The following is a 14,706-nucleotide window of genomic DNA, read 5'->3' as shown; positions in this document are numbered from 1 at the left end:
GAGAAATGAAGACAAGGAGTGCTTAGCAATAGTGGTAATAAGGCTTTTAGATAAATGAAAGGATCAACAGTGCTTCCCAACATCTTAGCACCTTCACGTTCAATTTAGTGTCTTTCAGCCTACTGGGTAGACAGGAGTAGAAAATCAGCTCCATAGGAAGACCAGAACTATACTTTGTTGAGATGGGCTATAATAGGAGAACCATGTAAACAAGAATATTCTGCACCTACCCCCACCCCTACTTCTTATACTCCAGTGAATTAGAGAGATATCTGCCTGAGCCACTTCCAAATATTACCTTGTTTCCCAGGACTTAAATAATATCTCAGCTCCTTTGTCTAAGGTTCTTGCATATTTTCCTCAAGATCACCTCTTTTACTCTCTACATTTTGTTCCATTGCTCCTGGCAGAGATGTCCCTTTGTCCTGATCCTTTAAATCATTGCTCTGAGGACTCCACAAGGAGTTTAAAAATGGCATATTTAAAAAGGATATAGGAAAAAAATGTACATTGTTATTGCAAATTTTAAAAGGAACATTAAAAGTAACACAAAGAAGGAAGGAAGGAAGGAAGGAAGGAAGGAAGGAAGGAAGGAAGGAAGGAAGGAAGGAAGGAAGGAAGGAAGGAAGGTGGGTACAGAAACAAAAGTTAAAAAGAAATAGGAAGATGTGTCTGATATCCTTTGCAGCAAACATAAGTACAATTACAAAATTATCTCTTATTTGATTATTATAAAAAAGCTCACTTTTTTCTATTATCCAATTTTGTTCTAATCATCAAAACCATGGGTCATAGGTGCATTTTTTCCCCATTCATGCAAAAAGTCTTTAAAGAGTTTCCAATCAGCCATAAATTAAGTATTTTTTTTCTCTGATCAAAGAAGTTAATTTAGCCATCTCTGCAAGTTTCATCATCTTCATCACCCATTCCTAATGGTAGGAATATTTAGAAGATTTATAGCAGAAAATCCTCTGCATGAAAAATGGAGTTTGTTCTACTGCGTACATATTCAATAAGTAGATGGATCTCAGATAATGTAAAACTTGCAAGGTAACTAGATCACTTCTATTTCAGAGTCTGCCTGGTTTCCATCCACTTGTTGTTTTTCTTGCTCTAGGCTTATTAATAAAGCACTAAGAATAACATGCTCCACTGTTCAAGCCATCTCCGTCTCAATGCCATCAAGGAATTGCTTTCCCAGCTATTAGCAGGGGATTCATTTCATCCCATTTTTGCTTCCTACAGGTTTTATTCCTGCTGTGAAGGCTATGAGCCAACTTTACTGTTGTTAAAAAACACACTGGGAGAAGTAAGTGATTTAGTTCTGTATACGGTGTCTCAAAAAATTCTGAGTTAGTGGGATCTTCCATCTATGGGGCTATAATAAAACAGGAATTATCCAAAGTCATATGCAACATGTGTTTTCTAGGCTAAAAACAAAATTCTGTGCTTAAATCACAAACATGCATTCATTTACTTCTATGTAAAAAGGATGCACAACTCTCTCAAATGTCTACATGCTAAGTCTTATTAAATCAGGAGTATTTTTTAAAGAATGCTGATGATGGAGGTAAGTAGATGTCTGAGAGGCTAATGGAGGGTTGGAAAAAAGACAAGGATTGAAGAAAAGATAAGGGGCTTTATAAAACAATCAGGAAGTTTTTACATGTGACTGTTTGTTGAGGATTGTTTCAAGAATAAATCACACTAATTGCAACCAAAAAAAAGAATAGGGGGGGAACCATTTAATCAATACAAATGAATGAATGAATGTGTTCCTATCAGAGACACTTTCAAAGGTAATAATTTGTATATTGAGTATCCATTTCCTGCCTGATGAGGAGGAAGGGGAAGCATTCCAAGGGTTGTTTCACCAAGTTTGCCGCCGACTGTGAACGCCAACCACTCGAAAGGAAATTGCAGGCAATTCTTATATGACACACATTTCTTTTTGCTCACAGCTTTATATGGAAAGGTGTACATCTCAGTCTCAAACACACACTTAGAAGCGTTAACACCTGGACAAGTTTTAAGTTGCTTCCAGGTCCTAAATTTACAGGATGAACATCATGCTGGGTTACTAAGAATAGCATATTTCAGATAAAAGAGCCTCATCTCTGAACATTATCTCCCGTGACCATTGCCTGACATCCTCTTGGATTGCAATGGTGGTGAATATCTCTAGCTTGTGTGTAGGATGAGGGTAGCGGTTTGTTCTCCAAGCTTATGGGTTGGCTTCCAAATGTTGTGTTACCAGTGAAGTTTAGGGGATGTCAGTGTCAGTGTTTTTCTGCTTATAAAGGCTTTGTGCGGTCAGTCAGTCTTGTGATGGGAAGGTTACATCAGGTGAGTGTCTTGTGATGGGTCTTGTGAGGGGGTCACATCAAGTGAGGGTCTTCATCTCCAATGAAGATGTTACCTAGCCTGGTATTGAAATGTTCGGAAACCAACCCACAAGCTCAGAGAATGAACCTCCACCCTCATCCTCTTGGATGCCAGAGAAAGATCTGATTTTGGTTCCCAAAACTCCAGCGTTATTTTGTTGTTCTATCTTCAACTACTTGGCTATTTCTAATCTTTGGTTATGCATTTTACTGATTGTTTTTTTAGTCTTTGCTGCCTGGAATTGTATGTATTCCTTTACTACATTAGTCACACTGGAAGTGCAGGGTATTTATGAAGCAAAACTTCAGTGGATTAACGTATTCAAAACTGCTCCCCTAAACCTGTATATGCATCAAAAGGAGATACTAGAGCCTTGTCCCTAATGTTCTGCTCCAGGGTGCCCTCATAAAATAAGTGGAAGATTATAATAACAACAACATGTTTTTAAACTACATCTCCACTTTACTTGATAGCCCCATTTTTTTCTTCACTGGATGGTTTGAATACAGTAAGAGTTTAAGTGGTCTTCTGTGATCATAGATTTCCTTGAGACTTTTTGATTATCAGGAAACCATACGTAATTGCTCACATCTTACTCCCATTCAGGTATGTGGAGCATTTCTTTCCTCTGACTGGAATGAAAGGAAAAAACGGGGAGGAACAACAAGCTTCTTTGGCACAGGAGAATGCTTTATTTTTACAGTAAGTTTAACTTACTTCCATAGCAATAGTAACAGCAGGTAGACTTGTATACTGCACCATGGTGCTTCACAGCACTCTCTTAAGTAGTTTATACAGTCAGCATATATTGCCCCCCAACAATCTGGCTCCTCATTTTGTCGATCTCAAAAGGATGGAAGGTTGAGTCAACCTCGAGCCCGTCAGGATCAAACTCCAGGCTGTGGGCAGAGTTTGCCTGCAATACTATATTCTAACCACTGTGCCACCAGGGATCCATGATGGAGAATATATTGGTTTTATAAGTACTTTCTTTCAGTTCCTTATATGCACTGGTCAGTCTGAACTAAATCTGACCATCAGTGTAACCCTCCACCTAAAGGTATGATGAAAATTAGAAAATAGAGCTCATGTATTTTGGGGCTTCAGGTGAGTCCTACATCTGCAAAGAATGAAAACTGTCTCATTATTCCAAAATAAAACCATGTCCCTGAATGCCCTCTCAAAAGATGTGAGGCTTCTCCTCCCACCAATATTACTTCATTGGATGTTCTTCCACAGTCACCTCCAGTGAAGTGTAGCATGGTACATATTGCATAGCCACTCTACATATATAGAAATTGCTTGGCCCACTCCACTAGCTATTAATCTAGTTGATTCTCCCAAATCCACAATATCTGATTATTCTTTCTCCTCACAACATACTAAGGTTCCAACCTTGAAACAAGCCCTTCTGACCAGCTTAAGCCAAAACTTAAATATTTACTAAAATTGTAATTACATACAAATCATGTCATAGTATGCCACCAACATGTGGTTGTGTAACATCAGGGAGTTTAGTACAACTTGTAGTTTATGCATCTTTCCTTTAGAGCTTCCTATTCCTGTGCAGTCCTTGCTAAATGTACCAATTTTTCACAGTTAGGACTCTCTCTACAAAAACTGCTTTTGTACAAAATTAAACTCCTTTCCTTACTTGTAACCTTAATGCTAACTGTAAGCGTGTTTCTAGTTTCCCACCTTTCTGAATCTACAGGTTTCCCATTACAGTTTACAATGATTTTATCCTAATTTATACATTCTTATCTCTACGTTCTATGGTGATGTTCATAGTGTTTGTAGCACTATGTTTCCCTACCTTAATTTTTTATTTAAATATCTATGGAGATTCTTCCTTTTCTCTGAAGAGCTGAAGAAGCTTCTTGGATAAGAAGCGAAATGTCTTCAAAGAAAATAAGAAAGTCCAGTTATTTCTTTAAATATTTTCTTTTCCCCAGGTCTTCAGCTCTTGTAGCCAGCCTCAGTCCCTTGCATGTGAAAACCCGTTTCTCTCCATAGATTTTGTTATGGGCTTTTCTCTCCCCCCAGTGCTTACAGTCCTCTCTTTCTGGACCTGGTTTGTAGGCTTGCTTGGGTTTGTAGACACTGGTCAGACTCTTTTCCTCCTTTGTCTCTTAGCTGATCTTACAGGGCCAAGAACTGCAGTTTTATTTTGCTTGAAGACCACTGCTATGGTGCTCTCCTTTGTGTTCGAGGCTTCTCTTTCCCATTTCTCTGATGTCTTTCTGGTTTGATTTCTTTTTAGCTACTGTACTCTTGTACCCTTGTCAGATTTCAGTTCTGTTTTGTGGGACAAACACTCCAATTAAGGAGAGGATAGGGCTGTTTTAACCCTCCTTTCCAAAACGACACCAAAACTCTGGATCCCGGGGGGAGGGGGAGGGGGAGGGAAATGCCTGTTTGTTCTGGGTGGTGAGTTCCAAAATATCCCTGATTGATATTGTCTTTTCTTAAAAGGTGCATCCTAAAATGGAGCGATATGAATGGGTCTTCATCAAGAAGCCAGAACAAGCTAAAGCTCTACCTTGTTCCCAACGCCAGCGTTCTCCATCTCCCTTTTCTTTGGAGAGTCAGAAAACAACCAGCTCAAATCACCTCACTGTACCAAAGCTAGAAACAATTAAATGCCGTCTCTCTCCCTTTCTGGCAATTAGACACTTCAGGTTGCCCTCCAAAACAGCTTCCATGTTTATGTCTGGAAACCAGGAAGGAATCATCATAGGTAATGATGCAAACAAACCTTGTGGATAATCTGTAGATCTAAGCACCATACACATTTCTGGCACCCCCTGCCCCTAATCCTCAAATCAAATGTTATTTTGGTGCTGCTTATTTAACAAATAAAGTCAACCACAGCTGAACTGGGATGATCACAACCTACAGTATATTTTGGGATAGGAAAAAGATGTATAGGAGAAAGTCAATATGGTAAAGGGTCATGAGGAACTTTTGGCAAGGTTGTCCTACCAAAACATATGAAGGAGAAATGTTCATATAGAACCAGTTACATCATCATCATCATGACCATTATGACCATCATCATCATCCTCTCAACATCCTAACAAGTGGGACTTGCAATAAAACCCTTTGTTCCAGGAGTATTGCTACATTTGCTTTTTTTCGCCCTGTTTTCTCTTTTCTTTCTTCCTTAATCTGTCACTTACAAATCCACCTGTTTCCTCTGTGTGCCTTTCTCTTGACTACTTTTCTCACTCCTCCACAACATCACATATGCTTGACCTTGTTTCTTCCTTCTAGCTCCTAGCTCTTGCTTCCACCTACTTCCCTTCATCTAGTGTTGAACCAGCATGTCTATCTCAAAATCTAAACATAGCTAATATTGTGAGTTACTTGGCTGACTTCTGGTTATGTAAATACTTCTAAAAAAATTTCTCCTACTCTCATCTTTGCTTATAAATTTGCCAGCAGACTCTACTTGAATTCAGCATTAGAGGAAGTGAAAGCAAACTAAGACCTTTCCCATAAAGGAGAGCAGTACAAATGTTCTCTGGGGTTGGAAAGCTAAGCCTTTCTCTCCTCCTCCAGAAGAAATGAGGCAAGGTGTTGGGGTTGTTGTTTTTTAGGTGCTTGGTGATTTCTTATTGGCTGGAACTCCCACCTTGCACCTTGTCTCAACTTGCAGTGCTTAGGATTCTCTTTCTTGGTGAATGACAATGTGCCACCATAGTTTATTTGCTCTCTCCTGCACTTTCACCAAGAGCTGGCTTTGCCATGCTGCCTCTTGTTCAACAGCCTGTATGGGGTTTTTTTGCTGTGAAAAGTAACTGTGGCAAGGGAGTAGCTAAGAAGGAAATGATTGCTGGATGGAGAGAGCACAAGTCAGCTCAAGGAGCGGAAGGTGAAACACTTGCTGAGCGCTACATGGTGACGTGAAGTTGATGCTTATGGTAGGGTCATTACAAATGGCAGTCACATAAAAAAGGTTGATTTCAAGCCACATAAAATTTGAATTTTCAAATAGAAAATTCAGTGAGAATTAACTCAGTTCAGTCTTTTCTGTAAGAAGTGGATTGTTCAGAGTGTCAGTGAAAACTGAAACTGCTAGCCAGTATATAACGCTGAGCTCTGATTACATAAGTAGAAAAGATCAGGGCCCAGCATCAATTATTTCATGAGTTCAATTCATTAACTGGCTCTAGCTTTTAAAGTTCCAAATGTCCCTGGATCTGGCTAATTACAGAGCATCTGTTGGAACCAGTTCAGTTATCTGCAGAATAGGCTTGAAAGATGTTGGTGCTCACAAGAGCATCTCATTCTCTTGCAATCCCCCTAAGTTGTATTCTTTTGTCATATTAAGCCACAACATGATGTAGTTAGCTTTGATGAACCTGCCCAGTTGTAGTTTATTATGAATACTACTGTCCCTAATTGCAAAAGATAGTTACATCTCTTGAGTTTTAAAAGTAATTTTCAAACAACTGTTAAAAACTTGGCTTTGCAGTTTGACCGTTGTTTTAAAAATTTCAATTATATAAATTGTTTTGTTTTTATTTATTTTGATTTGTTGGTGAGTTCTTCATAGAAAGATGGTTCATAGATAACTATAGATAATTACAGATATATATAAGAGGAGAGTGATTGTTTATTGTGTTAAGGATTTTAATTAGCTGAAATCCTTAACCAAAGCCTGGAGATGTTGTTCACTGATATCAGGCCAAATCTAAGAAATAGAAACAACACACACACAAGAACTACCTAGTATGGATGGAATAATAAACCTTGGTGGCTTATATTCATCAAATAAACCTATTATGTACTTTGCAGAATAATCCCTGATCTAGACAAGAATTTTGTGCTCATTGATGGTTTTCAACCATTGTTTCTTGTCTTGCCTTTTGATGCTTTGGAAAACAGTTTGACCCCCTTGTCTTTGTAGGAGCCCCTCAAATATTGGAACAGTACTATCATGTCCCTCCTTGGTCCTTCTTTTCATTAGACTAGACATACCCATTTATACCATTTATGTCTAAAATCATCAATTTAAGACATTTTTCATAAGTCATCACTTTCCATGATGCTATAAAAACTGTGTCATGTCTAATATAACAACAGATCCATCTTCAATTCAAGTCAGAAACTGCTAGATGCAAGTAACAGGAAAGGAGACCAGGGTCAGTATCTAAAACTCTGTTCCATAAGATGGTGAGAAACATTTCTTAACTAATCATGTTGATTTTTTTCCTAGGGGGAGGTGGAGGCCAGGCTCTCTATATTGATGCTAATCTGAATCATGGAAGAACAGAACATTGTGAAACATTTGACAACCCTCCTCTCTGCCAGCAAAACTTCCAGATCCAGCTACTAGAAGTTTGGGGATTTCAAAACACTTGAGCTTCCTTTTCCTCCACATGATGGACATTTTTCACTGAAATTCCTCTCCAAAGCACAGCATGTCATCAGGTGATAACTGAAAGATGGACATCTAAGCATCAGGAGTAGATCTTTAAATATTTTGGGTAGTTGCCCATTAGTACAGTCCTTTTGGCCAGAATTTTCCTGAGCATAACAAAATATATTAGATGATATATATTTACCTATAACTGATCTGCTTGGACTTTTGAAAGGATTAATTTTGAAAAAAGATATGGAATTCCCATTCGATCATATGCCTGCTTATTCTGCTTATTAAATGAAACACAAGAAGCCAGAGATTATCCAAGAATGTTAATATGTGGCTGGTACAAGGACAATTCGGAAATAAACCTCTATGACAGACACTCACAGATACAGAACTTTTATTATACACATTAGAAAACTACAACATTGCATTACTTTTTAACATAATCATCGTTCAAATTGAGGCACTTGTCATAACGTCTTACAAAGTTTGAAATTCCTTAGTAGTAGCCGTTCAGCACCAAATCTGGGGTATGGTGTGTGTGTGTGTGTGATCAAAAACATCCCAATAGAATTGCTTCAAAAGTTCTTGGGTGCATCTAGTGGTGTGCAAGCGAGCATTGTCATGAACCAACACCACACCGGAAGTGGTGCCATAGAAAATCCTGCCAAATGTGAAGATGCCAAAATAGTACTGCTAATGAAGTTCATGGAGCATGGTTCAACCATCAATTCAGAAGTCTACTGTGAAACGTTACAAAAACTCAGATGAGCCATCCATAACAAGCATCGGGGTATGCTGACTTCCAGTGTGGTCTTGGTTCATGATAATGCTCACCCGCACACCGCTGGACACATCCAAGAACTTTTGAAGCTGTTCAGTTGGGATGTTTTTGATCACCCCTCCCTTTAGCCCAGATTTGATGCTGAGCGACTACGAATAAGGAATTTCAAACCTTGTAAGACGTTATGAAAAGTGCTTCAATTTGAATGGTGATTATGTCAAAAAGTAATGTAATGTTGTAGCTTTCTAATGTGTATAATAAAAATTCTGTATCTGTGAGTATCTGTCATTGATAATCAAATGGAGATTTATTTCCGAATTGCCCTTGTACATGCAGAAATGGGCCCATGAGAGAACTAAAGAAGAGCTAAATTTAGATATAAAACTGGCAGAACAGTACCAAGATATACTGTGTTTGGCAACTGGTGCTCATTGGGACTAACAAGAGTAAAGGAAAGGGAGACCAACAGAATTAGTTGATTTTAGTTTTGTTTCCATCTCCTTTACTGGCAAAAGAAACAAACAAACTTGAAATCACTTGAGTACTGCAGTACAATTCTAGTAATGGGAACATTATTAGAACATTTCCAAAATTTCCTCAAGTGTTCATTTTTGCACTGGGTGTAAAGTGGACCTAGGAAATAAGGTACAGTGGCATTATTATGATATGTGCCTTTTAATGAATTTGTTCTGCACACCGGTGCAACCCAGTATCTGGGCTTTACACTCAAGCGGATGAGTTCAGATCTTATCTCAAGGTGCTAGAGAACTCCTTACAAAGGAACTAAGACATCCAACTGAATGGGCTATTTTTAGACTACATGCTTTTATCAGTATTGCCCCTGAGCGTCGCATCTGGCATGTACTACATTAAGGAATGTCAGTAAAAGATTTCCTGTAAAAAAAGAATAGAACTTCCCTTTCATGAGTTAATGCTTTTACATTAAATACATACAGCACCGCCTGTCTGCCCAATTCATCTGCTTTAAAGATGAAAGAAAATAAAATTGTCTTTGGCCTTCAGGTCTGCCAGTCATTCCATATTTCAGTTTCCTTTCAATCTTCAATGATGAATAAATGTTGCTGAACAAACATGGCTCTTGTCATCAAAGATGTGCATTTAAAGGAAAGAGCCATATAGTATGCCTGCCATCTGACATATGCAAACATCATTGGTATTCAAAAATATAGTAGCAGTGTATACACAACTATTCAGGTAAATGCACAGAACATGTTGACTGTTGAGGAACACGACATATAATAAACCTTAGAGTCTATCCAAAAAACAGTACTTTGTGCATCATAAACTGAACATGGTGCAGAGGAAAAGTCAATTCTGTGCCATGAAAGTTTATTCCATAATAAATTGCTTAATCTTCCAGCAGTTACAAGAATCTTTCCTGTTCATTTAATTGTTTACTTTATCCCTGAAAGATTTGTTTGCTGTCTATTTATATTTTTCAAATTGTAGTTCATGTTCTTGTGCTTCCTCTGCCATTTACTGAGTACATTACTGATCAATAATCCCAAGGTGACATTTTCAGAAAAGGACAAAATGAACTACACTTTGATAACGATGCAGTCTGTCTAATCATCACTAAGGCCATGAAGGCTTCATTGTTGTAAGATTTTAATCTAGTGGTAACTATTAAAAAAGGAAATCCATTAATATGGTCTAGAGAAGAGCTCCAAGACAATATCTAAATAAAACATCCATTTCTGTACATTCTCTAAAAAGTGGCCATGATCTCAACATGGTCATCCTTGAGCAGAAAGATGACAAAGATTCATTATATTGCAATACAACAGAGCAGAAATTCAATTCATGTGTTCACATAATGGGCACATTTTAGTTATTGAATTAACCCATTTTCTGAGTTTCCACTGACATCAAGATGAACATTACCAATTTTGGCATATTATGCAAAGGCAGCCAATAAATCTTGAAGTGACAATTTAAGTATGCGGTGGGAACACTTCTGCTATTTAAGTCAGGAATATTTTAGGCTGAGAGGTTTAACTTGGCTTTTTGAGTATCAGTATGTACTGGTCTAAAGAATGTGGCCAGAACAAAGACAAATAAATTAATGCTTATAATTTTTCCATGTATTTAATTATTGTTCTCTCCTGTCATGTTAAAAAATACATTTGTTGCATATTTGACATTTTCTCTATATTTGTCAGTTTTAATCCACTATCACCCCATCCCTATCTAATACTTAGTTAGTCAGGACTTGGTTCACTGATTCAGCATGGTAGAATCTGCTTCCTTCCTCTCTAAGGGCAGATCTGCTCTGGTGTCTTTCCAGATATTTCAAGATTTTACATTATTTTAGGTTTGCGGTTATCCAAACAAGAGCATGGGAAGAAGGGCAGTCAAACCAACCTAAGGAACATAGGTAGAATCAGTGGCATACCTAACATATTTGATACCTGGGATGGATCATTTTTTAACACATACACAAACACAGTTCTTCACTGCTGAGAGTTACTTTGGTGTAGTGGTTAAAGCCAAGACTAGAAATCAGGAGATGTAATTTCTATTCCTGCATTGGTCACAAAGCCAGTTTGCTGATCTTGGGCTTGTCACTTCTTCTCAACCGCAGGAAGAAGGAGCTGATAAGCCACTTCTGAAAAATGCTGCTGAGAAAAGTGCAGTGGGCAATTGTCAGGAGTCAAAACTGATTTGAAGGAACATATTTTTTCCTCCATCACTTTTGTGCTGCTGCTGACTGCCAAACACCTGATCAGCATGCAGGGAGCAGCAGCTGGAATCCACACACCAATTCAGCAACACACACACACACACACACACACACACACAGACTGCCTCCAGCCAAGGGAGAGTCCTGAAGTAAGATTCCACTCCTCTGGCAATGACCTAGAAGGCTGCCATTCTTGCTGTCAATATGCTAAAAAGAGATGGAAGCAAAACCAGAAAGAAAATTGTTTTTTAGTATGCCTGTAGCAATAAGGATCAGATAAGGGTAAGACTATTCAGTGACTTAGAACAGAAGCAATAGAAGTAGGCTAGGAATTGGTAAAACAGACAACAAATTTAATGGGCACCATTGTTTCATGCTGACACAAGGATGGGCGGGCACCTTAACTTAGAGATATGGGGGAACCCTCAAATGGCCTTAGTCTTGACAATGAGTGCTATATGGATCTTTCTAAATGCACAGTATTGGCCCCTTCTGTAGGCTGGCTGATGAGTGATTTTGGAAGAAGCAAGATTGTATTTTGGGAATGTTCAGAAAACATTTTCTAAATTAAAATAACGATAACAGCAACATCTTCTGTTAACTCAGTGTGCACTGAACTCAGATAGGTTGGGACAACTCCTGAACAGGTAAGAAATCTAAGCAATGTCAGCTCCAATGCCTTATTTGTGGGGAGGAGGTACTATTTGTCTCTCCCCTTCCATGTAATGATTATCACTTTATCTCTCTTTCTTCTTCTCCTTTTCTTTCTCCACTCCTGCCAATTGCCTGCAGAGGTTCCTGCAATTTTTCCTCAGAAAAAATTCATTTGCCATTGCCTCCTTTCTAGGGCTGAGAAAGGACTGGCCCAAGATCATTCAGCTGGCTTCAGGCCTATAGCAGGACTAGAACTCACAATCTCCTGGTTTCTAGCCTAGTGCCTGAACCAGTAGACCAAAGTGGCTCTCAAAACATATACCAAATGTCCCTCTATAATTTGCATTTTGTCAGTAAATATAACCACCTGTTGCTGTCAGTTGCCACTCACTGCTGTTCTTTTATGACTTTCTTTCCTTGGCATCAACGCTAACAAAAATAAATCATGGATGAAAGGAACAATATTATGCTTTCTTTGGGTCTGTTGCGTTTCAAAACCATTTGCTCTGACAAAGCAAACCAAGTTTCTTATGCTCATTTGACAAGCAGAAGAACTAAACAGGGGAAACAGAGTCCTGCCCAGTTAGCCTCCAATGTCACTTTGAATGATTCATCATTTGATCAAGATATCAACTCATATTAATAGTTCCAAGGCCCGGTCAGGGAAGACATGAGAATTTCAGTTTCTTCAGAGCATGCAGAGACTCCTGAGGCAAAAATGTTCTCTTCATTTAAACAGGTCCAAATGCTACATAAAGTAGGGCACAGGAACATGCCAGCATTTAACAAAGATAGCACAATTGGAGGCCTGCCCTGCCTTAGGAAATGCAAGAAGTGGCCGTTTACCCAAAAGTAGGACAGCCAGATCAAAAGGATGGTTTGATTCTCTTTCCCATTGTTGCTAGGAGGAAGGGAGGGGAGTTGAATGGAAGCAGGAGAGAAAGAAAAAGAGAGCAAAGATACAGCATACAGTGATTCAGGGCAAATCGTTCCTTTCCATATGATTGCTTATTGTCATGTGAATAGAATATGCTCCTGACTGTTAAGTACAGTTAAGAGGCCAGCAAAGTGCTTTGCTACCTTCTAAGTTCCCATTAGCGACCTTTTGATAAAACTGCACGCAGCCCCTATGAGAAGATGGCTAAAAATATGGAGAAAACAGCAGCTTGACCAAGGTGGTCTATTTAGAGCTTGATCGATATGGCAAGCCTCAGAAGCTGCAGCAGGCCCCAAAGTCCTAAGGTGCATTAGGTAGGAGCTCATGGCATTGATCAGGGAAATCCTGTTCCAGAGGTTCTCCAGGTGACCTCCGGAGCCCAAGACAAATGATGAACTCATTTAAAAGGGTTGTACGCCTAGCCAGCTAGAAAAGCACAGAACAGCTTTTGAAATAACACGCTAAATATTTTGGGGGTGGGGAATTACAGTAAAAGGAAGCAATGGAACAGAAATTCCTTTTGAAGACAAACAGCTAAGACCAGCAATGAATTAGCAAGAACGACTAATGAATGACTTTTATTTTATTTCTCTCATTGTCTACCTGCTTTCAGGAAGAAAATTCAGAACGGCTCAGTCCAGTTGCTGCTGTGGAGGTTTATGTTTATACAGTTGTTGAAAGAAAAATCCTCATCAGGGTCCAGTCCAAGCTGGGAATAATCAAAATGGAGACTGCTTTAGAAAGAAGGTTATAGTTTATTGAAGAGGAGAGGCAGACAGAAAGATGGCTCTGGGAAAGCTGAGGGAGTGGCGGGTTTTTATACCTTCTTGAGATTTTGTTTGGAATTGTTCCTGTGGCATGAACATTGACCTGAGTTTGAGTGTGCCTTTCTTTCTCTGGGGTGTAAAGGTAAAGGTAAAGGTTCCCCCGCACATGCGTGCTAGTCGTTTCCAACTCTAGGGGCCGGTGCTCATCTCCGTTTCAAAGCCGAAGAGCCAGCGCTTGTCCGAGGATGTCTCCGTGGTGATGTGGCCGGCATGACTAGATGCCAAAGGCGCATGGAACACTGTTACCTTCCCACCGTAGTGGTCCCTATTTTTCTAGTTGCATTTTTACGTGCTTTCGAACTGCTAGGTTGGCAGAAGCTGGGATGAGTAACAGGCGCTCACTCTGTTATACGGCACTCAGGATTTGACCTGCCAAACTGCCGATCTTCTGATCGACAAGCTCAGTGTCCTAACCCACTGAGCCCTCTGGGGTGGGGGTGGGGGAACTGACTTCCCACACATTCTTTTAGGTTAAGTATTAAACTGCATGTATCTCTATGCTAACTGTTGTAATAGAGGGGTCATTTCAATAGTTTATCAAAGCATACTAAGATTGTAGCCAACTGACCAGGAGAAGAGAGGAAGATTCTAACAGCAATGCAACTGTTATTATCAATACTGCTGAATAAAGGTGGACAGGACAGTCCAGGGTCTGATTCAAAGTTTAACTTTTAGAACTTTGGCTACTTAATGCAGAAAAATCAGTTGATTCTGGAAAGAACAAAATGTCTCCCACCCTGATGGCATTCCAGAAACCCATGAAAACCCGGCTATTTCCTCTGGGCTTGCAGTAGGGTGAATTCGATTCCCGTTTGTGAAGTTTTATGCCTGCTTTGTTGTTTGAATTGCCATCATGATTGTGTAATTACTTTTGTATTTGTTCTGGTTCATTTTTTTAAAATTTTGTTTTTATACACTCTATTCTTTTTGTGAGCCACCCAGAGCTACTTGGAATCAGGTGGCATCCAAATTGAATATAATAACTAAAAAAAATACATACATTTTCCTTAACTCAGTGCTTTTGGTCATACTGGCTGA

The 14,706-nt window shown here is 39.1% G+C and overlaps 1 protein-coding gene across 1 annotated transcript in view; it reads left to right on the top strand.

Moving 5' to 3' along the window:
* The window catches only part of LOC308661306 (TBC1 domain family member 24-like), a gene marked incomplete at both ends in the record, with an annotated part of 29,005 nt that extends 21,250 nt beyond the window's left edge, over positions 1 to 7,755 (top strand). Inside the window, 4 exons of the mRNA XM_081316226.1 lie at positions 1,246 to 1,309; positions 2,992 to 3,087; positions 4,861 to 5,125; positions 7,610 to 7,755. Of these exons, the coding sequence (XP_081172352.1) occupies positions 1,246 to 1,309; positions 2,992 to 3,087; positions 4,861 to 5,125; positions 7,610 to 7,755 (571 nt within the window). The remainder of the gene's footprint in view (positions 1 to 1,245; positions 1,310 to 2,991; positions 3,088 to 4,860; positions 5,126 to 7,609) is intronic.
* Between the last annotated feature and the right edge of the window lie 6,951 nt (positions 7,756 to 14,706).

The sequence above is a fragment of the Vipera berus genome, assembly GCF_964194415.1.
Source record: "Vipera berus genome assembly, chromosome: 2".
NCBI lineage: Eukaryota > Metazoa > Chordata > Lepidosauria > Squamata > Viperidae > Vipera > Vipera berus.
The sequence above is the reverse complement of the archived record's forward strand: the minus strand, read 5'-3'. Positions and strand labels throughout refer to the sequence as shown.